Consider the following 25,088-nt stretch of genomic DNA (forward strand, 5'->3'; position numbering starts at 1 on the left):
TTCCTTCTTCCCTGGAATTGCTGAAAGTAGTATGACTTCCAAAATTTCCAAATGGGGCATGCACCTTGAATTCATCCCTTAAAAATCTAGCCCTCTAGAAGATCCTAATAAAACAAGCATTTTCTGATTCAACGTATTGAGCTTAAATCTTCCAGTATCCTACACCGTTTTCTTTCTGCATTTGTAATTCTTTGAGGACCTCCTGGGGAACTGGCCTCTTTCATCAGTCTGCAGTTGTGCTGGTAATGATCTTGAATTCCTTCCATAGTTTTCTGGAAGTAAAAAAGGTCTGAGATTACCTAGTTTTCTCTCCCAGTCTTCTTCCCTCCATAAAAAATTTGATTTGGGAAGTAGTTAAAAAGAATTTTAGTGTGTTTTGGTGGTATTAAGTGTATTCAAACTGCTAGGAGTGCATGTGATAGTATTTATAACACTGAAAAGCACTGCATTTTTTCTGTATAGCAGTGGTTCTCAACTGGTTCTGATCCACCCCTCCCCCCACCCTCCCACCCCCCCCCCCCCCCCACCCCCATTCCTGAGGTGACATTTGGCAATACCTGAAGACATTTGGGTTGTCATAACTAGAGGGGTGCTAAGGGGCTTTAATGGCTAGAGGGCAGGGTGCTGCTAAGGATCCTATAATGCACAAAATAGCAACCTACAAACAAAGAACTATTTGGCCCAAAATTTTGATAGTGCTATAATTGGGAAACTTTGGTGTATAACAGCCAAAAGAGTAGCTGCCTAGTCTATTAATATTCCTAATTTGTCTTCTTCTTGGGTTAGAAGGAGACTAAATCACACACTGAATTAATTAAAAGTAACTGAGTCTTTGGATAATCTGCTAGATTGAAGAGATACACACTTGCATACACACATACACTGTAAATCCTAACTCACATGCTCACACGTTTTTCTGTTTTCTTACACCTTTTCTCTTCCATTTGTGTGCCTGTGATTGCTGCCTGAGTTTTGTACATTGTGCACAATCCTTTGAGATCTTATTAATTTGCCAAAGACAAGCAAGCAGAGCAGAGTTTTTGCCTTTAGAACCTCCTACATCTGCATTTCATGAGAGAAATTTAGATTTTAGTTCTTGAGAATGCAGTCAGTAACCTTATCTACACTAATAAAAGCGAAACATGCAAATTGGTGTCACTCCATTACACCCACCAGCCAATCAGGATGAGTATGCAAATTACCCCAACAAAGATGGCGGTTAATTTGCATATTCAGGCGAGGAGCGAAGACTGAAGACTGAAGAGGCTTGGCTTCTCTGCTGCAGTCGTAGCGGAGAAGCCTCCAGGCTTGGCTTCTCTGTTGTGGCCGGAGCTAAGACCTGGGTCCTGGGTCCCGGGTGCCAGAGGAAAACCGGTGCCAGCAGCCAGGGGAAGGAAGGCCTATTGCACGAATCTCTTCATGCATCGGACCTCTAGTTCAACTATAATTAAATGAGAATGTTGTGTTTGAAAATCCAAAGTTTTTCTAGACAAGGGATGCATTCACTAGGGAGTCAGCCAGCTGGAAAGAATACTACCTACTGTTGTTGGAGTAAGTGAATTTAAACATCCTTAATGGGAAAACCCAAGGACCTCAATTTTGGAATACTCCACCCTGGTGCACACAATTTGGAGAGGAATCATGTTGTAGGACCATGTTGTGGTCTGTTGATAACTCAAGAGTTTTTATCAATGGCAACAGCTGGGGTGGAGGGGACACTCATAAAGATTGAGATAGGTATGAAGTGAAAATGTCATTAAATTTGGGTAGTCAGTGCTATGGCCCAGGTCAAGAAGACTTATATTTCAATCTTCTTTATTTGGCAGAGGAGAGTATAAGCCTATCTTTAATAGAGTCCCAGTTTCTAAAAATTTCTTTATGAAAAACTGATGGTTATAGTCCAAAAATAATATGGGTATTTTTCTTTGGTATTATTAATAGATATGCCTATGAAAATTCTAGTTTTTTATTATAGGAATAATCAGTAAACATACAGGTAACATTTTCTAAAAATTCTACCCCTATCTATTTTTTTCTTTGTCTTTTGTAATAAGGAAAGGATTTAGGAGAGACCTATACACTAAAAGAAGAAAACCTGTCTATTACTTTTAATAGAAAGAAGATGAATCAAATTGCTAATATATGTGTTGGTAAAAAAAAATAGATCTAAAAAGAAATAGAAAAATCTGCTTTATTAGATCAAGATACCACTGTACACCTATTAGAATGGGTAAAATCCAAAACACTGACAGGACCAAATGCTGGTGAGGATGTAAAGCAATAGGAACTCATTCATTGCTGGTAGAAGTATAAAGTGGTACTTTGGAAGACAATTTGGCAGTTTCTTCTAAAGCTAAACATAAACTTACCATATGATCCAGCAGTTTTGCTCCTAGATATTAACCCACATGAGTTCGAAATTTATGTCTACAAAAACCTGCACATGAATGTGTATAACAGCTTTATTTATAATTGTCAACAGTTGGAGGCAACCAACATGTTTTTCAATTGACAAACAGGTAAGCAAACACTGGTGTGTCCATACAATCAAGTATTATTCAGCACTAAAAAGAAACCGACTATCAAGTTATGAACAGACATGGGGGGATTTAAATGCATATTACTAAGTAAAAGAAGTCAGGCTTGAAAAGCTACATTCTGTATGATTCCAACTACATAACATTTTAGAAAAGGAAAAACTAAAGTAAAAAAATCGAGTTTATCCGGGTTTCACGGGGCGGGAGAGGAAAGAATAGGTGGAGCACGGAGCATGTTTAGGGCAATAAAACTATGCTTTATGATACTATAATGGTGGACACAGGATGCATTTCTCAAAGCCCATAGAACTATACAACACAGTAAATCCTAATGTAAACTGTAGACCTAAATTGATAATGTATCAATATCAGTTCATCAGTTGTAACAAAGGTGGTAATAACAGAAAAAAAACAAAACTGTATTGGGGTGGTAATGGGTGTATATATGGGAACTCTGTACTTTATGCACAATTTTTCTGTAAACCTGAAACTGCTCTAAAAAACAACTAGTAAGAAATTTTAAAAACATATGTTTATAGTGTTTCTATTGTGCCTCATCTTTATCGGATTTCTAGAAACAATCAAGATTTCGAAGTTCCTGATAAAATTAAACATGAAGAGGTTTTTTGAGAGTTTTTCTCTGAATGGACTCTCCTTTCTATCTCTGTCTTCTGGTGTGCAGTAAAATTATACAAAAATAGAATCAAGCATTTAAAAGGTAGGAATATAAACAACCAAAAATTTTAAAATAAAGGAACCGAGTACTGGCTAGGGTTCTTGTTGCAAACATTAGAAACCATTGTAGCAAATTTAAATATAAAAGGAATTTATTAAAAGCTATTAGGTAGTTTGTAGAATCCCAAGAGGACCAGACTTAGGGATGACTATATAGCTGTGAGTAATTTCTAAATCACTCTACTGGACTTATTTCTAGAGAGATCATCTTCACCTGAATGATGATTGCACAGATGCTTAGTACAGAACCTTTTTCTGAGATTTCTGTCCCTGCTGCCTTCTAACACCTTGATGTCTCTCCAAATGTTAGCGGTCTTTACCAAGAAATAATTCTATATAATGGCTACTTTCTTATGTTTCTCTTTTTTAAAAAATATATTTTATTGATTTTTCTACAGAGAGGAAGGGAGAGAGACAGAGTTAGGAAACATCGATGAGAGGGAAACGTCGATCAGCTGCCTCCTGCACACCCCCAACTGGGGATGTGCCGGCAACCAAGGTACATACATGCCCTTGACCGGAATCGAACCTGGGACCTTTCAGTCTGCAGGCCGATGCTCTATCCACTGAGCCAAACCGGTCAGGGCTGTTTCTCTTGTTTAACCTGTTCCTTGCGCGAACATATCTGCTGGGGTCTTCACCCTGCACCTAATTTTATGTTTTCATAAGTCTCCTTGGTGCCATAAATTCATGTAAACGGGCAATTGTTTCCAGACTCTGAATAACCTTTTTTATTTATCTTCCAATGAATCTCCTGGACTAAATTAAAAAGGAGAGAAAAGCTGGTTTATTTATTTTTATTAACATACTAACAAGTATAAAATGTTCTTCAGAATTCCTCAGATAGGTCTTAAAATGCATCGTGCTTTTTTTCTTCTTCCTTCTACTATATAATTTCCACGAGAAAAACTGAATCCGAAATAACCAATATTATGTCTTGTTCCTAACTGAAAAACATAAATGATTTCGTGACTATGGTCAGAAAGTGATTCACTCTTGGTAATATGGATTCTCACATCCAATGACTAAAGACTTTATATGTATTACATCAGAAGATTGTTTTAAAATTAGGTCTTCCAATATGCTCTTCTGCCTGGAAAGGCTGATGTAGGCTTTATGTTCCTTTTGTTATCTCATTTATCCAGCTCAAAGAAAATCATTGTTTTGCATTGTTCTAAGCCTAATTATACCTAACACTTCATTATATAAGAGTCTTTAAATGTTTTATAAGTTATTTAATGAAATATTATTTAAGTTACCACTTACTTTAATAATACTTGAATTGGAAAATTCTGATATGCTTGCAGCATTCGTCTTAAGAGTCTCAATGCCAACACAGATATAACTTCCCTGGCACGGAAGGTGGTTGAAGAATGTAAACTCATTCATCCCTCAAAACTAAATGAGGTAGAGCAGCTGTTGTACTATCTCCAGAACCGCCGAGATTCCTTGTCAGGAAAGGGTAAGTAGAAACTTCTGACTTTTGAATGCAAACTGGACTTGTTTGACTGTAGTTTGAGCTTTACATAAATGTGGGAGTTTTTTGTTTTGTTTTGTGTTTTGTTTTGCCAGTGCTGTGAATAAGTAAACGAAAGAATAGACAAACATACTCGTTTTATACGTGTGGAGCTTTATATTAGCCTAGAGACCCGGTGCACGGCATTTGTTCACTGTGGGGGAGGGGGACGTTCCTCAACCTGGCCTGTGCCCTCTCGCAGTCCGGGACCCCTCGCTCCTTACCACCTGCCTGCAGTGGAGGCGGGAGAGGCTCTTGCCACTGCCGCTGCCCTCACCAGCCATGAGCCCAGCTTCTGGCTGTGGGAGCACACTGACTACCAGGGGGCAGCTCCCGCATTGAACGTCTGTCCCCTGGTGGTCAGTGCACATCATAGCGACTGCTCCTTCCACCGGTTGGTTGATTTGCATATTAGGGTTTTATTATATAGGACGGTTCTACACAAAATGATATTTCTATTTCATACTGTGTGTGTGTGTGTGTATGTGCACGTCCACACAAATGCTGAAATTAGAAATAAAAAGCAGATATCTGTCATATTGACTCTAGAATAACAATAGGAGAGAATTAGGGGCAGAAAACCTATTTTCTCTACTCCAACTAGATTTATGTTTTCTAAATTTCTTATTGACATTTAGTTTATTATTTGAATGGGTGACTTAATTACTTAAATGTTAAATATATGTCATATGCATTAGACTATCCTAATGTTATGTTTTATGAATCTTTCTTTGGAAAATACTTCCTTTTCATTCCTCAATGTCTCTGTTGTTAATATGCTTCTATTTTCAGTCCCTCAACAAGAACTAAGCCATTAAAATATTAGAACTAAGTGACTGATTATTTATAGAAGGCATTTTCAAATAATCTAAACCAAAAATGAAACAAAATAAAAATACAGACATTTTAATGCAAAATCATCTCAGATTATTGAATGGTTAGTTATTTCATTTCATAGTATTACATTTACATATCTTTTATCATGGGTAAGTTCCAAAATATGATGCCCTTGAAATAACTTATAAAGGCTTAAGTTTTGATTATACTAAGTAAAACAAATGAAATAGAAAATTTGTTTAAACCTTTTCAAGTTCGTCTTGTCTCTCTATGAACAGGAAATAAACTGCCTTGTGCCTAATGTATACTTTTATTAGTTAGCCCTAAATAGAGTTATTAACTCACATTGTATAATCAATAGGTATTTGTTGAGTGAATTGGATGCCTATGAACTTATTTAAAAGCAAAATTAAGCTTAGCTAATCAGCTGCTGAGAATAAAAATTACTCAGAAATGCTAAAAACCTAGTTCTTCTCATTAAAAAAAAAACACAACTTTTTTTTTTTTTTTTAAAAAAAAAAAAGAAAAAACAAGCAAACCTAAAGATCCACCTCCTTTTGAAGGAATGGAGGTAAGACTACATTCTCATCTAACAGAAATATGATTGTAAGGTGTTGCCTTTTACCATCAGTAATTCATACAATCAACATTAAACATATGTATAATTTTTAAAAAGTTATTGAACTTAGAAGTGCCTGAAAAAGGTAGAAAGTCAGTATTTAATTGATAAAGGCAAAATTACTGGGTATGTTTTTTAGACAATTTATTTTGATAGAAAAATAAGTTATGAAGTTGTTTAAATATTTTTCTTGCAATATGTTTTGAAATATTATTTATTATAGTGATACAAATTACTTTGTTTTATATTTAAAATATTTTATAATTGATAGACCAAGTTTAGAGCTTATATACATCCCATTTTATCATATGGTTTATAATTACTTTTGTATTGAAGTCCTAGCACCCAAAGGTCTAATTTCCCCCTCTATGAGTCCTTTGAAAAACTTATTATTAGAAAAGGCAATATATTGATCACAAAATATCATTCCTTTGACAGTGGCTCTGTTAAGCATTATTATTATTTTGGAATACTTTCTTCTTCTTCCTTTGTTTCAGATTGATGAAGTTGCTAACATTAATGATATGGATGAATACATTGAGTTATTGTATGAAGATATACCTGACAAGGTTCGGGGTTCTGCTTTGATCCTGCAACTTGCTCGAAATCCTGATAACTTGGAAGAACTACTATTAAATGGTAACTTATAGTTATAAATATTAAAATTAGAAAAATTATTGTAAAATATGATTTTTAAATTATTATATTAGAGAATTAAGTTAAAATTATTTATGCTAAACTTAAAAATATACTTTTTCCAGCTCTTTATTACCTTCTTCAAATTTTTAACATGAGAGCATAACATCTAAATATTCTCTGGAAAATTCATCAATCATTTAATAAGGGAAATCAAGCATTATTGGTACTGTATCTTTTCTTCTAATTTGGAATACTTCTTAAAAATATATATTTTTCTTGATTTCAGAGAGGAAGGGAGAGAGAGAGAGAGAGAGAGAGAGAGAGAGAGAGAGAGAGAGAGGAAGAGAGAGAGAAAGAAAGAGAGAGAGAAAGAGAAAGAAACATCAATGATAAGAGAGAATCATTGATTGGCTGTCTCCTGCACACTCCTGACGGGATGGAGCCCACAACCCAGGCATGTGCCCTGACCAGGAACCCAACCATGACCTCCAGATTTATAGGTCGCCGCTTAACCACTGAGCCAAGCCGGCTGGGCCAGTTCTTTTAGTTCTTTGAATATATTTACAATAGATGATTTTAAATCTCTGCCTCCTAAATTCAACATCTGAGTTTCCTCATGGACAGTTTCTATTGACTCTGTATTTCCTGATTACGAGATATCCTGTCCTGTTTCTTTGCATATCTTTCTATTTTTTATTGTTATTTTGAAATAATTTTGTGGAAACTTTGAAAATCTGATTCCCATTCCCTCCAGGGCCTGTTATTTTTGCTGTTCATTTGTTTAATGAGTTTCCTGGATTATTTCTGTAAAGTCTGTATTCTTTGTGCAGCCACTGAATCCTCTGCTCAGTTAGTTTAGTAGTAGCCTATGATTGTATAGAGATTTCCTTAAATGCCTGGTACTACGTGTCCCAACCTTTGCTGAGGGAGCTCTGTGTGTGTGCTTATGTGTGTGTGTGGAGGAGGGAGGCTTGTCTTCAGTGCTCAAGCAGGTAGTTTAGAGCCTTATCTTCACTTCCTGCTTGCACATTGCCTTAAGGCAGCGGTTCTCAACCTGTGGGTCGCGACCCCTTTGGCGGTCAAATGACCCTTTCACAGGGGTCACCTAAGACCATCCTGCATATCAGATGTTTACATTATGATTCATAACAGTAGCAACATTTCAGTTATGAAGTAGCAACGAAAATAATTTTATGGTTGGGTCACAACATGAGGAACTATATTTAAAAGCCAGAAGGTTGAGAACCACTGCCTTAAGGTTTTCCAGAGATGAGAGATTAGGTCCTTCTCTGGTCTTTCTCTGGCATGTGCATATCCCTGCACATAGAATCCTGGGAATGTGTTGGAGCTTTTCAAAGACCTTGTGAATATCTTTTTCCAGTTATTCCTCTTAAAGATTTAGGTCAGCCTCTTGTTAACTCCAACTGGCAAGGCTGCTGCACATTACTGCCACATCTCAACAAGTAGTTTTCAACAAATGCCCTGGGTGTAAGGCTGCATGGAGCAAGCTCTGAGTCAGGACAAGTAAAGAAAACCCTGGGAATGGAGCTTTTCAGCAAGCATCCAGGTGGATTAGAGAGTGACAGTTCTTTGAGGAGGGATTTGGGAAGCAAGCACCAAACTGTTCTGCCTCCTCCAGTTGCTGTTAGGCTGCTGTTTTTTTTTTGTTTTTTTTAAAATATATTTTATTGATTTTTTACAGAGAGAAAGGGAGAGAGATAGAGAGTTAGAAACATCGATGAGAGAGAAACATCGATCAGCTGCCTCCTGCACATCTCCTACTGGGGATGTGCCCGCAACCCAGGAACATGCCCTTGACCGGAATCAAACCTGGGACCTTTTAGTCCGCAGGCGGACGCTCTATCCACTGAGCCAAACCGGTTTCGGCTAGGCTGCTGTTTTTTGCAGATACCATAGTTGTGATTCCCTTGTATATTTTGTACATTTTCTTATGTATTATTTTGAGATCACTTTAGTATATTCTTTAAAAAATTATAATGGAATTTTAATTTTGCCTTCTGTAAACTCTTTAATTTTCTTTGGGCTATTTCTTGCTAACTCATGTATAATTCTTGTAGCTGTAATTTCATTGAGATATTTCTCTGTTCTATACTAAAAGAGAAAAATGAAATAAAATTTCAAAAGTGGGTCACTAAACCTTTGCCTAAATCATGGTATTATAGTATATCACTTCCAAAGTATATCCTATGTATCCTATTTCCTCTGGATTATAGTGATGAAATGTCCAGATTCTTTGTTAAGTAGGACTTTTTGGAGCTTTTGCTCTTAATATACATTGCCTGTCTAATTACTTAATTCTAGAATGATTTTGGAGACCAGTATATATTATACTAGTATGTGCTCTGCATTGTGAATATGAAAAACATGAAATGCCATTATATGATTTTTTAGGTTGTTAAAAAAATTCTTTCAAAGTGGATTAATATTATAGTGAATTCTTATTGTTTCATAATCTGAATAGCCTGGAAGCTCAAATAAATTGAACACTTCCATTACAATGATAAATACTGATAATGCAGTCCATGGAGTATAATAGATCTTGGGTGCCAAAGAAAGTTAAATGATAAATTATATATAATACACAGATATTCTATTTAATATTTATTATATTAAGAATTGGTTGGCCATATAGCAACACTAATTTGAAAATAGTCTCATTACTTTATGTTTACTTAATATGTGGTAATTCTCATTAATCAATTCATTAATTTCACCTTTCTCATGATAAAAATCTAGCATGGATATTTATTAAACTTCCCTGAAGCTAATTTTGCGAAAAATTTTTGTTTTATTTATGTCTGTTGGCATCAATTTAACATGACATTAAAATATTAGACTTATTATTTTGTGTATAACTTTTATTTGGTTATTAATTTGCTTTAATGGATCTAGTGTTAGCCTGCTAAACTGCTCATTATTTTTTTTAGAATTGTTCTAGTTTTTTTTACTTATTCACAAACACCTTAAATCACGTTAAAAAAGAAAAAAAGGATACTACTGTAGCAAGTGGAAATTCAGCTCAAGAAATAAGTAGTCTTATTATTTTATTGTCACCCAAGATATATTTATATTACTTTATCTAAATCATATTTTATTTTTCTGTATACAGGAATAGACTTAAAGTTGCATGTTATGAGTTTTTAAGTAAAAGTTGGATTTCAATTTTAAAAATAGCTTTCTGTGTTGGAAAGAAGCATCCTACTTTGTTGTCCCAGTTCTATCTTAGCTTTGTTATTTATTTATAAGCAGACATTTAAAACCAATCACCCTTTATACTAGAGGCAAGACGAATGATTATATTTGCATGTCCCATTTTTATCTAGAAACTGCCCTTGGTGCATTAGCAAGAGTCCTGAGAGAAGACTGGAAGCAAAGTGTTGAGTTAGCCACAAATATAATTTACATCTTTTTCTGTTTTTCCAGGTAAGTATTAAAATTAGGTAATAAAAGCAATAGTCTATCTGTATTTCTCCTTATGTATGACATTGGTTTAGATTGTAGATCATTGGTTCGTTTAGTCCTCTGTGTGTCTGCCCATACTCTGTTCTGAACTCTTATTCTGTTTTCTATCCTCTGTCCTCTCCGTTGTTCTGTTTTAATTTAGTCTGTACTCACCCAAGCATGTACATGTGTGCATGCGCATGAGTGTGTGCACACCTTCCCATTCATGCACCCACTGTTTAAGAGTATTAACTCTTGACGTAGACTGACTGGATTTGAATTTAAGTCCTGCTATTTATTAGCTGTTTGATCTTGGCTCTATTACTTAACTTCTCTGTGCCGTGGTTTCCTCATCTGTAAGCTGTGGATAGTAATAGTAGCACCTTTTAGGTAGCTTTTAGAATAAAGCCTGACCCAGACTAAGTGCAGTAAATGTTACTGTTTACATACACACCTGTTATGTATTCACATGTATTATTTTACACATATATTCTTTAGAAAGATGTTTTTTGAGACGTAAAAAATCTCTAGCTAATTTCTAAAGAATTGCCTTTCTCTAGTCTAAAAATGTGTCTAGAATTAGCAAATAAATATTTACTGAATAAGTACTTGGATCATGAATTGTCTAGGACAGTGATGGTGAACCTTTAGAGCTCGGCGTGTCAGCATTTTGAAAAACCCTAACTTAACTCTGGTGCCGTGTCACATATAGAAATTTTTTGATATTTGCAACCATAGTAAAACAAATACTTACATTTTTGATATTTATTTTATATATTTAAATGCCATTTAACAAAGAAAAATCAACCAAAAAAATGAGTTCGCGTGTCACCTTTGACACGTGTGTCATAGGTTCGCCATCACTGGTCTAAGAAACATGCAAAAAACACGATTACTAATAATTTTTTTAAATTTTTTTATTGATTGATTTTAGAGAAAGAGGGAGGGGGGCGGACATTGATTTGTTGTTCCACTTATTTATGCACTTATTGGTTGATTTTTGTACGGGCACTGACCAAGGATTAAAACCGTAATCTTGACATATCAGGTTGATGCTCTAACCAACTGAGCTACTGGCCAGGACATGATTGCTAATACTTTACTAGTTTATTCTTTGGTATTAGTTTAATTTAATAATAGTATTGTTATAGTATTAGTTTTGTTAGATGATAGTCTGAAGATTTATTTTGAGGATACCTGAATAGTTTAAATGGTTTTTAATTATAAATGTGTTTTGTTTAATTTCTAACTTAAAAATAATTTCATTTCAGCTAATAGTAATATCTTAAAATATAGTTAAAGGAATCTCAGAATTTCAAGTTTTTCTAGTAAGCCCTATATTTATTTATTGATATGTGTATATCAAATTTATTTTCTATGTTGTTTGTACCAGTGTTTACCCTAAACAATTTCCTGAACCCACAAAATGTATTACTTTAACCACATACTAAAATCTCTTCTTTGAAGCTTTTCTCAGTTTCATGGACTTATCACTCACTATAAAATTGGAGCTTTGTGTATGAATATCATTGATCATGAATTAAAAAGACATGAGCTTTGGCAAGAAGAACTTTCTAAGAAGAAGAAAGCTGATATCCTTTTAAAGTGGCATTTCACCCCACTGTTGTTGCCTATTGCTATGAGCTTTGGATGAATGGGATTTTTTTTTCTCCATTCACAGTACATGAAAAATGCAAGAGTGTTTTAAAGGTTAAGATGAAGATTGAAACTGTCAGAATGAATATAATTTGACATATACTTTTTTATCTCATCTAACTTTGATTAGTTGATGAGATAGAGAGACTTAAATTAGTGGTCTGGACACTGAATTGGTGAATCTCTAAGTAGCTACACGTATGCCTCCTAAGATCCCATGGTTAGCAGAAGTCTGGCTCACCACTGTTTCCTATGCAGTTCTTTGTGATTTTTATTGGAATGGGTGTGGATTTGGTGATTAACCTAGCTTTAAATTATATTTTTCTAATTAAGCACAATAATTCCTTTCTTAGTACATACAAATTTGAGATGCCTGCAAAATGATAGAACTTATGAAAAGAACCTTAAAAATTATCTATTTTAACCTATCTTTCAATAGAGGAGTCTTTTCTGCAACTTCCCTTACAAATGGGTTATTTAGTCTCTTCTTTAACAATGTCACTGTTTAATGATTTAGCTTATTTTGTGATGTGGTATTCTATTTATTATAATGTTCTTTGCTTACTGCACTAAAGTCTACTCCTCAATAACTTCTGTCCCTGGGTTGTAATCTTGCATACTGAAGCAATATAGAATAGGATATTTTTTTCAACATCACATTTTTTATATGTGAGGATATTTATCATATTACCTCTACAACTAATTCTTCTAGATTGAGGTCCTGATTTATTCATGTCTGTCCTTATATGACTTCTTTTGCAGATCAACAACCCATTCTGGCGGCTTTTTTTTTCCAACCCAAAATTTATTGATTTCTTTTTAAAAGTTAAAATATTATTCCTATTGTGCAGAGTGTCATATGTTTCTTATGTCCCCATAATGGAATCCCCAAGACACTATAAAAATGCACCCTCACACACATATAAGCTTTGATTTTACTTAATTAGGATCTTTCAAGGTTTAGAAATTTTCTGTGTGTGCTATAAACTTCTGACATCTAGATAAATATTGCCTTAAACCACATGGACAACTCAAAAATCCTGAATATTTTAGATTATTTCTGGAGTCCCAAGTCTCCTGAATGCACCCAAAATTTATTTAAACTGGAGGGATGCGAAGAGGACCACTAATGGGACTTTTAGCAACCATTAGTTATACATTTTGATTAGTGATAAGAACTGATATTTTAGGACATATTATATTCCTATAAGTATCAGATACCATTGGTTGTGAGATGTACTATTATTTATAAATAACCAATGAAGAAAAAAATGCTTCCAATTAAACGATGGCACATCATCATGGATTATAAGACACATCCAAAATTCTGGAGCTATTACCATGTGGGCAAATGGGTCTTAGAATCACTGGATTATAATAATTGAAGGAATATAAAATGACCTATCAGAATTCTGGCCATTTCTCCTAAAATATTGCTATTTTATTAAGTTTTAAGTTTTTGATGCAAGTAGCATTCAATAGGGAATTGTTTTTAAGTGCTTGGGGATTTGAAGTCTGACTAAAGTAACTATTTTCTGCAGGTATCCAGGGGACTGTTTTGGGGGCCATAAGATGTGATTTTTAAAAAATATTTTTTATTGATTTTAGAGAGAGGAAGGGAGAGGAATAGAGAGATAGAAACATTGATGAGAAACATCAATCAGCTGCCTCCTGCACTCCCCTCACCAGGGATTGAGCCTTCAGCTGGGGCACAGGAATCGAACTGTGACCTGGTTCACAGGCCGATATTCAACCACTGAGCAACACCAACTGGGCCATAAGATGTAATTTTTAAATTTCGTTTACCTTTAACTTTGGTATATTTCTTTTTTGATATCTATTCTGAAGAGGGTGCTAAAAAGTTTAAACCTAATAGACATTCTTTGACTATTCTGGGCATCTGTCTGAAGTAGAAACTAGTAATCTTATTAACAAAATTATTTTTAAGGCAGTAATCATTTTGGTACATGACCCACTTGCTAATCTGTTGAAAGTTAGAGACTTGTGTACATACATAAAATATTTGCTTATGATTTCTGGGGATTCAAGTATTTGGTGAAGGCCAAAAATGTGTTCACCCAAGCACTCGAAGCACATCCTTGAACCCTTGGTTAAGAAGTCCTGTTATGACACAATTATTATGCAGAGAATACTATTTTAGTTAAACTATTAGAGAAAATAACTGGATAATATTGCACGTACAGTTTAATAGCGCTGTTCTTCATAGTGGTTTTCAGTAGGGTTTCTTCTTTGCTTCAATGAGTATGGAAGATCCTTAACTTGTTTACTTGATGAAGACCCTGAAAACCAAACTTTGAGAAAAGAGTATGAAAAAACCTTTAAAAAATACCAGGGGCTTGTGGTAAAACAGGAACAGCTCTTACGAGGTACGAATTCTTAAACACTAAGAAATACAGCAAAATGCTTACTCTGCATTTAGTTTGTTCCATTTTTTGTCAGATTGGTAAAGGTAATAGAATAATTGAGAGTTTTATACATTTTAATATGCTACAAATTTTGTGTCTTTAGCATGGGTAATAATGTTTTAAATTTTACTCTAATATTTTCCAACAAAAAACCCACTCAGTTTTTACTTGTTATTTACTTGTGTAGATACTTGTTATTTATTTACACAGAGATGACATTTAATCCATTTTGTAACCTTTTCATTAATAAGAATCTTGTCTTTCAATCCCTGATAAACTTAGTGAATTATTTTGTTGCTTTCATAGAAGATTGATATAAAAAATTTTGTAACATTTCTCTTTAATGAAATAGAGTCTTCTTTGGGGTTATTGAGAGATTTACATGTTCACTAGTATGGTTTCTCATTCATAAGATACAAAGTGAGAATGATCTGGGGCTTTCAAGTGTACAATCAATTTCTGCTTTGTAGCTGACTATTGAGGTACAATCCTATCTAATAATAGACAAACATGGTAATTGACCGTACCTTCGCTACGCCTCCCATTGGCTAATCAGTGAGGTATGCAAATTAACCACCAACAAAGATGGTGGTTAATTTGCATATGTAGGTGCGAAGCAGTGGAGCAAAGGCTTGAAGGTGGCTCCGGCCGGAGCAGCGAAGACAGAAGGCGGCTCCAGCCAGAGCGAAGGTCTGGGTCCCGGGTGCCAGAGGAAAACCGGTGCCGGCAGCCAGGGGAAGGGAAGGCCTATTGCACAAATCTTTTCGTGCAACAGGCCTCTAGTTGACATATAATAGTGTAATTTGATTCATGTATATATTGCAAAATGTTTATCACTATAAATTTAATTAACACATCCTTTACCACAAGTAATTATGATTTTGTTGTTATTGTTATGATGATAACATTTAAGTTCTCTCATAGCAACCTACAACTATACAGTACAATAATGTTAACTCTGGTCATCATGCTGTACATTAAATCCCTAGAATTTATTCATCTTATAACTGAAAATTTGCACCATTTGACTGATGTCTTCCCATCTCCCCCCCCTCCCCCTCCCCCCAACTCAGCTCCTGGTAACCATCAGTCTACTCTCTATTTCTATGAATTCAGTTATTGTAGATTCTACATATAAGCAAGAACTTACGGTATTTGTCTTTCTCTGTCTGACTTATTTCGTTTAGCATAATGCCCTCAAAGTCCATCTATGTTGTCACAAATGGCAGATATCCTTCTTTCTTTATAGATAAATAATACTCCATATATATATGATGGTTACCAGAGGGGAAGGGGGAATGGGGGAGAGATAGTAAACAGTAAAGGGGGCCCTATCCAGTTTGGCTCAGTGGATAGAGCGTCGGCCTGCGCCATGAAAGGTCCCGGGTTTGATTCTGGTCAAGGGCACATGCCTGGGTTGCAGGCTCAATCCCCAGTGGGGGGCATGCAGGAGGCAACCAATCAGTGATTCTCATCATTGATGTTTCTATCTCTCTCTCCCTCTCCCTTCTCCTCTGAAATCAATAAATATATATTTTTTTAAAAAGATTAAAGGGGGGTCAAATATATGGTGACGGAAGGAGATTTGACTTTGGTGGTAAACACAAAATGCAACATACAGATGATGTATTATAGAACTGTATACTGAAACCTATATAATTTTATTAACCAATGTCACCCTAATCAATTTAATTAAAAAATAAAACAAGTGATAATATATTAGATATAAATCCAAATATATCAGTTATTATATTGCATGTAAGTGGACTAAATACAATTTGGATGCCACTTTAAGAAAAAAATTTGGTTTACTATTTATATATCAACTAGTATAGTGCCTGGCATACAGCAAGTACTTAATTATTGTGAATTACCTTTCCAACTCAAATGTTTGTTAAATAAATTTAATGTTTATATATTTCAATATATTTCATACTTATACATACATTTTTTCTATTCATAAAGGTTTAGAGATGGTTTATAAGAATACATGAAATTAAATACTAAAAAAAGGATAAAATCAAGGCCATAGGAGAGCCAAAAGATCATATTGACCATAATAGCCTACATAATTCTGGCAGAAAGTGTTCAAGTCTTAACTCTGAAGCTTTCTGTTCATCAAGGCAAAATGTAAAACATTATCTGTTACATAATTCTCACTGTCAAAAGAGAACAATTATATGAGTTATGACAACCTACTCACTTTTATAACATATTTAAAAGAAATTTTACTTAGAACTAGTAGACAGTAACCTCAACTTTGCCTAGTATAACAATCATATTAATGAATTTCATACACATTATTTCCTGTAGTGACTGTCAGAAAATCAGTTTGAAAATGAAAAAGGTTTTAGAGTCCTTAGATTCAGCTTAGTTGTACAATACATTTTGGATTATAGCTCTTTTTAACATAGCAGCCCCTAGTTGTTTAAGTTTTACCTTGTTTTCTATATGTAGAAAATTATTTTTCCCCACCTGCCTATTTTATTATTTGCTAACATTTCTTGAATTTCCATTTGATTACTGTTAAGTGCTAAGCTCCAAGAGGGTATGAATCATTGTCTTATTATGGTTATTGTGTCCTTCATAGATCATTAAGAATGTTATTTTATATATATATATATATATATATATATATATATATATATATATGTTTTATTTTATATAACATAGCATTTAATAATAACAATAAATGTTTTCTAATGAATAAATTAATAACTAGTTAAAATTTTCAAAATAATATATTCTCTTCTAAGAACTACGTCTTTTACTTTAGTGAGTAGGAATGATTTATTAACTTACTGATTCAATATGCCAATCTCATCTATTTTACTTTTCTAGTTGCTCTTTATTTGCTTCTGAATCTTGCTGAGGATACGCGCACAGAACTGAAGATGAGGAATAAGAACATAGTTCACATGCTGGTGAAGGCTCTTGATCGGGACAATTTTGAGCTGCTTATTCTAGTTGTGTCATTCTTGAAGAAACTCAGCATTTTTATGGAGAACAAAAATGATATGGTAACTTACGTTGAAACAGTCCATATTTGCCATTTTCAAGTTAGAATATTTTGATAAAAAGTAAACACATTATCCCCCTACTGAGATAATGCTGAATGAAAATTTAATAATAACAGTAACTCCCTTAAATAATCTTTATTGGGAAATACGTTTCAGATTACTTAATACTCCAGGTAATTGAAGCTTATAGAAAAATATAAAAATCTTTTTCTAATATTATATAGAATGAATGTTTTCATATTAAACAGTATATATAGAAAGTAATTTAAACTTAAGATTGTGCTTCAGAGTTATCTGCCCTTATATTATTTTCCCCTAAAGTATTTTTTTCTCCTGCATTTCAGATTTTGTGTGTGGAATTTCAATTTAGCCCAATCTCTTCTGTCTCACTTACTGTTGCAGTTGGGAGGCATAAGCTATTGATTCTGTTCCTTAATATCCCTTCTTTCTATTCCACGTGCTATTGTACCAGTTCATGCCCTCTTTCTTATACCCTCTTCATTTCTTGTTTGAATTATTGCAGCGGTCTTTGAGGCATACAAATTAATTGTATATTATTTCTCCTTCTGAAAATATGCATCTTACAGAAATATATAAAGATAGAATAAAAATTACCTGCCTTTGCTATGTTATTTAAAAGTCCTTGTTAGAACAATGTTACATTAACAATAGATCAGACATTAACCTTACCTTGATTTCCAATATTTAAGTTTATAATTTTAGCTATTATAAATAACACTTCAGTGGACACATTTGTACATGTGTCTTTGTCCATATTTCTGATTATTTTCTTATGATATAGTCCTAAAAATGGAATTATTGGTTCATTGGTCTGAACTCTATTGAGAATCATTTTAGAACTATATGCTAATATAAGTCATTATGTTACTATGTATTATTGGTATAAGTGAATTCTTCTTCAGATAGTCTAAATATACAATATTTCTTCCTACTCTTCTTTTCTTCTTTTAAAACAAATGAACTAGGAAGTAGCTTATGTTTATCAAATGACACACCTCTTTGAAAACCTGACTGATTTATCAAATTTAATAAGTGCCTTCAATTCTGATACTTGAAATATAAGAAATTTTATTTTACCCACAGATGTTTAGTATCTGTCATCTTTATCAGTATTAATTATTAATGATCACTGTATGCCTGATATTGCTTTAAGACTGAATTTACTTAAGAGAAATTAATCAAAAACATTTTTAAACTTATTAACCTTATATTTAAGAAGAATATGATGACATGGTGATGTGTATACTCCTGAGGAATTTGAATGTGGTAAATAGTTGGCTTTCCATTGCTCTAAATTGAAGTATAGTCTTCCATTTATGTATTTAGATTAAGTTCACAAAATTTAAATTGATTTATCATCAGTGTGTATCTAGTTTTTGTTGATTAAATTAATATTTATATGTTTATTCAATCAAAAATTACCTCAAGAATAATATTAAAATTATTTTCTGGTAAGATCATAGATTCAGAATATAAATGGTCTCATCAAACCTCATTTTTTATTAAAGAGGAAAAACAAGGTTTAGGAAAGGTAATCCATGCATAAGAATGATTAGCCAGATTTTTTGCTGTAGGTGGTATGCATGTCATCTTTTATTGTGGAAGAAGTGCATTTTATTTAAGGGCATTGTATCGCATCAGGATTTTTAGATTTAGTGAATTACCTCCTCATTTTGCAGATGAAGTAGCAGAGGATTGGCGAGGTTAAGTAATTTGCTCAAAGATCTCCAGGTCATGTTTCCTACTCTTTCTCTCTGCCTTTAAGGTAAAAATTTTTTGTATTTTATGTTGTTGTTTTTTTAAAAACTTTTTGGCAAGCTTAAGTATAAGAAATTTTTAAATAGCTGCCAGAAACACTAAAAAGAATTACTTAAAGGCTGAAAGAAATTTTCTGAGTGTTGATAAGCTGACACTTTACATAGAACATTTAATAAAACAATTACTGTATGTTCCATTTTATAGATATATAATTAAGAGGGCATTTCATGTTGAGACAGTTACTAAATTTAGCTTTAGGGATTGAGCTTTTATAAACCTGAAAGACATGATTAGAAGGCTGTGTCTAGTTTAACTATCTGGTTGGACTACCTGGCAATTTTACATTCCATTTTCTGCAATGGAAATACAAATTAATTTTTTAAAAAAACTCTCCAGGTTACATTATTATTAAGTTTTCTATAACACCAGTGTGTAGTGTTGCTTTTTCAAAAGAACAATATTACTTAATATAATTAGTAACAGATGAAGCCTGTGGCAATTTTACTTAAAAGGGGTGGTGGGAGGGATGGCTGACCTATTTGTGAGGTTGTATTATTTATTTAAATAACGTATTTATTTTAGTGTTGATGTGAACTAATACTGACCTTGCTTTTTAGAGTTATATATTTTAAAGGAAATTTAGTTTACTTTAAAAATATTTTAATTAATAATTTAAATTGAGATTTTATATTTTAATACAGTATAACAGCCCTAGCCAGTTTGGCTCAGTGGATAGAGAGTCAGCCTGCGGACTGAAGGGTCCCGGATTCGATTCCAGTCAAGGGCATGTACCTTGGTTGCAGGCACATCCCCAGTGGAGGGTGTGCAGGAGGCAGCTGATCGATGTTTCTCTCTCATCGGTGTTTCTAACTCTCTATCCCTCTTCCTTCCTCTCTGTAAAAAATCAATAAAATATATATTTGAAAAAATACAGTATAACAAGAAGGTAATAAGTCATATTAGAATATGATTTTAAGAGTAACAACAGGATATATATTCCTTGGATTGCTTTTTTTCTTATTCAATTTTGAGGTTTTTTTTGTCATATTTTGAATATGTCTTTTATCAATAGTTATGTTTTGCAGATATTTTCTCCTAGTTTCTGTGACTTGTTTTTTCATTCTTCTATGATAAGCAGAAGGTGGGTTTAGTTTTGTCTTTTTGTTTTTATTGATTTCAGAGAGGAAGGGGGAGGGAGAGAGAGATAAAAAACATCAATAATGAGAGAGAATCATTGATTGGCTGTCTCCTGCATGCCCCGCACTGGGGATTGAGCCCGCAACCCAGGCATGTGCCCCAACTGGGAATTGAACCGTGACCTCCTGGTTCATAGGTCGACACTCAACCACTTGAGCCACGCAGGCTGGGTCAGAGCAGAAGGTTTTAATTGTTATAAAGTCCAGTTTTTAAAGAATTTTGTAATGGTTGGTATTTTGGTGTTGTATTTAAGAAATCTTTGCCTAACTTAGGTCACAAAGATATCTTCCTACTTCCTCTTCAAGTAGGCTTTGTGTTGTTGCTCTTTTGTTTATTAGTCTGTGATCCATCCATCCTTAGTTAATTTTGTATATGGTTCAAGGTATGCATCAAGATTCATGTTTTGAAATGGATATCCAATTGTTCCAGTACCATTTGTTGAAAAGACTATTCTTTCTCCACTGAATTGCCTTTACTCCATATTAAAATTGCCTTTGTACCTTTGTTGAAAATCAATCGGCTATATATGTGTGGTTCTATTTTTGAACTCTCTTTTTTCTATTCCATTTACCATTTGTCTGTGTTCTGACCAATACATCTTTGTCTCGATTATTGTAGCTTTATAGTAAGTTTTGAAATTAGGTGGTACATGGCTTCAAATGTTGTTATTCTTTTTTTAAAATTATTCTGGCTATTTCATATTCTTTACCTTTTTCATGCCCATTTAGAATCATACCCAATCTATTTCTTTAAAAAAATCTTAGAATCTTGATTGGGATGGCATTGAATCTATTGTTAATAATAATATATATTCAGTATATTAGCCACATTGGATTTTCCAATCCATGAACATGGTATAGCTCTCCATTTGTTTAGGTCTTTCTTGATTTCTTCCATTATTTCAGTTTTTAGCAAAAAAAAAAAAAAAAATATACTTTAAAAATTGTAGTTTTTATAAAAGAAATTAGTTTTCCATTGTTGATCTGTTATTGAAGTATAATTAATATATCCTATTAGTTTCTTTGTACATCATAGAAATTTGATATTTATGTACGTTACAAAATGATCACTGCAGTAAGTCTAGTTACCATCTGTTGTGATTGATAGTATATAGAAATATAGTTGATTTTTGTATATTTGTGTCCTGTGACTTTGCTAAATTCACTTTTTAGTTGTAGTTACTCTTTGTATGTTCTTGGGTTTTTCTAAGTAGAAAATTGTGTTCTCTGTAAATAGAAAGTTTTTCTTGTTCCATTCTAATTTGCATGCCTTTTTGTTTTCCTATGCTACTAGAGAGGGGCTCTTTAATATGATGTTAAAACGGAATTCTGTGAATGGGCTTTCCTGCCCGGTTACTAATCTTAGGAGGAAAGCAATGTTTTTTACTATTAAGTATAATGTTATCTAGGTTTTTCGTAGATACTCTATCAGTTTAAGTTCTGTTCTGTTCCTAGTTTATTGAGACTTAACTATGAATGAATGTTGGATTTTGTCAGATGCTTTTCCTGCATTGGTTGAAATGATAATAGTTTTTCTTCTTGAGACTATTGATACAGGGATTTGTATTGATTGACTTTCATATGTTGAGCTGGTCACATTCACGGGATAAATACCACTTGATCATGATGTATTTTTTATACATTACTATATTTTGTTAGGTAATATATTGTGGAGGATTTTTGTATCTATGTTTATGAGGGATTTCTAGTTTATGGTGTTGTACTTAAAAAATCTTTGCCTAACTTAGGTCACAAAGATATCTTATGCCATGGGCTGGTTTTGCTATTATGATAAATGTGGCCTCATAGAATGAATTGGGAAGCATTTTCTCTCCAATTTTTCTGCAAGGGTTTTGTGTAGAGTTGGCATTGTTTATACTTGAATGTTTAATAGACTTCACCAGTGAAAAAGTCATTTGGGCCTGGAGTTTTCTTTCTTTAAACTTCTTTAATATCTATAAGACTATTTACGTTATCTATTTCTTTTTGAGTGGTAATGTTGTAGTTTGTGTTTTTCAAGGAATTTATGCATTTCATCTATGCTATCAAATGTATGAGTACAGAATTCTAGGTTGATATATACCTCAGATAATATCAGTTCGTCTTGAAGATTATTTTTCCTCTGAGAAGCCTTCTTTGACAACAACTTACACTGAGATGATCTCAGGTTCAGTCTCACAGTGCTCTTTTTTTTTCTCGTATATAATAGTTATACAATTACAATTAAATAATTGTATAGTTGTTGTTGTGGGGTTTTTTTGCTGTATTTCACACCCTCTGGTGTATAAAATCCATGAAGTCAGGAACTATTTCTTTCCTGTTCTTATATATGCATACATATATATCCAGGGCTTATTTAAGAAATATTTGTTGAATGAATAAAGAAATAAATCTGGAAAAGAATTTATTTACTGTAATCAATGAAGCTAGTGACAGAGCCACAGTTTTGTATAAATGTGACAAGTATTTGTCACTGGCCTCTGTGGAAATTGTTTTCGGCAGTTAACAAATGAATGATTGACCCACCCTCTTTAACAGACTAAACTAGGAAAAAGAGAGACCCTAATTAGTGAGTCTTTGGAGATAGATTTGTACTTTGTAATGAAGAGCTCTCAGATATAACAGCAGTGAGACCATGGAGAGTAGATAGAGTTCTGAAGGCAAAATTGTTTGGTCAATTTAGCATTTTAAAAATTTTAGGTTACTCCCTGGGATGGAATGAAAGGGGAAAAGTATGTCTAGGGCTCAGTTACTAATGTAGCATTTACAAGGTCAGTGAACAATTGCAATAAAGATATGGAAAAGGTGGTATAAATAAATGATTGCTTTATACCTCTACTAAAAGAAAAAGTGCAGCAAGATTTTTCATAAACATTTTGGTAATGATAAAAAATTATGTAGTTATATAGAATTGCTCTCATTTTTAGCCATTTCTTTGTAATAAAGATATGAGATATTTTTATAACCAAATTTTTCTGATTGCTACCTTAAGAAATGTGAATACAGGACTTACATTACCAAATAAGGTCTGTCCTCTGTGATTTCACACTCTAAAACAAGCTCCCTTGATGCAATTTTATAATCTTCTAGGGTTGGGAGGTTAATAAACCTTTTCTGTAAATGACCAAGTAGTCAGTATTTTAGGTTTGCAGTTCATAGAGCCTCTGTCCATAACTACTCAGCCCTACTGGTGGAGCATGATAGCAGTCATGGGTAGTCTATAAACAAACTTAGAGACCCAGTGCACAAATTCGGGTCGCTCAGCCTGTCCTGCAGGATCGGGCCGAAACCAGCTCTCCAACATCCCTCAAGAGGTCCCGGATGTGAGAGGGCGCAGGTCAGGCCAAGGGACCCCACCAGTGCACGATCAGGGCCTGGGAGGGACACGAGAGGTTGGCCAGCCGGGGAGGGACCGCAGGAGGGCTCCAGGGCGTGTCCGGCCCACCTCGCTCAGTCCCGATCAGCCGGACCAGCAGCAAGCTAACCTATCAGCTGGAGCGTCTGCCTCCTGGTGGTCAGTGCACATCATAGCGAGTGGTTGAGTGGCCTTGGCATATCATTAGCATATTACACTTTGATTGGTTGAACAGACCAATAATAAAAGCATATTAGGCTTTTATTATATAGGATGAGCATGGCTGTTTTCCCATAAAACTTTATTTATGGAAACTGCAATATTTGAATTTCAAATAATTTTTATGTGTCAAGAAATACTCTTAATTTTTTCAACCATTTAAAAAGGTAAAAGTCGAAAATTAGCTTTAGCTCTTGGGTTTTATTAAATGACCTGTCGGGCCAAATTAGACACACTAGCCATGGTTTTCTGACCTCTGTCCTAAGGTTTCAAATATTACTCGTAAACCAGGCTCTCTCCTGAATTTTACAAGATTTCCCAAGATCCACTGAATAGTCACCTAAAATTAAGTATGACAAAAATTAAAATAATTTTGCTCTTCTTGTCATATGCCTGTTTTTCAACTTATAAAGCTTAGTTAGTGGCACCCACATCCTCTTTATTGACCGTGTGGAAAAGGGGCCTGAGACTGCTCTTATACAAGCCCTCTCACAAGGTTGGACATCACTGGTGTCTAGGAACTTGGATTTATGGAGTGTTTTCCCTGTTTCCTAACTCATAAGGCTGTTTACTGTGCCTAAATTGTTTGCTCAAGCAACGTGGTTTATGCTGAACACCTGCTTTCCTCTTGGGAGTCTGGAATTTTAGTCTGAGCTAGGTAGAAGGTACCTATGTGACTTGCCCCCAGTAAAAATCTTGGGCACCAAATCTCAGTCTCACTGCAACACTGGAGCACATCCTGTTTTGGTCTGTGGGGAAAGGATTCTAGGAAGCTTACACCTGATTTTCTCTGGACTTTGCCTCCATGGGTCTTTTTTCTTTTCTAATTTTACTTTGTGTCCTTTCATTGTAATGAATCCCAGTCATAAATGTGACTATATGCTGAGTCTTGTGAGTCCTCCTAGCAAATCACCGAACACATTGAACCAAGCCAGAAACCTGAAAGTCATCTTCAGCGCCTCTTCTTCATTGCTCATTCATGTGATTTGACTGTATCTCTTAAATACCTCTCAAATGAGTCTTTCCTCTTCAATCTTTATGTTCTTTCTTTGATTCAAACCCTAATCACAAGGCAATATATTCTTCAGCACT

The 25,088-nt window shown here is 34.1% G+C and overlaps 1 protein-coding gene across 3 annotated transcripts in view; it reads left to right on the forward strand.

Annotated features, from left to right (window-relative positions):
* Nucleotides 1-25,088, forward strand: part of KIFAP3 (kinesin associated protein 3) — a 131,950-nt gene that overhangs the window by 24,437 nt on the left and 82,425 nt on the right. For all 3 annotated transcript variants that reach the window (XM_036343401.1, XM_036343403.1, XM_036343402.1), the window contains 7 exons: nt 4,580-4,734; nt 6,141-6,196; nt 6,742-6,883; nt 10,228-10,327; nt 11,813-11,937; nt 14,290-14,388; nt 17,269-17,447. In XM_036343401.1, coding sequence (XP_036199294.1) covers nt 4,580-4,734; nt 6,141-6,196; nt 6,742-6,883; nt 10,228-10,327; nt 11,813-11,937; nt 14,290-14,388; nt 17,269-17,447 — 856 coding nt within the window. The remainder of the gene's footprint in view (nt 1-4,579; nt 4,735-6,140; nt 6,197-6,741; nt 6,884-10,227; nt 10,328-11,812; nt 11,938-14,289; nt 14,389-17,268; nt 17,448-25,088) is intronic.

Source organism: Myotis myotis, unplaced genomic scaffold, assembly GCF_014108235.1.
Source record: "Myotis myotis isolate mMyoMyo1 unplaced genomic scaffold, mMyoMyo1.p scaffold_m19_p_18, whole genome shotgun sequence".
NCBI lineage: Eukaryota > Metazoa > Chordata > Mammalia > Chiroptera > Vespertilionidae > Myotis > Myotis myotis.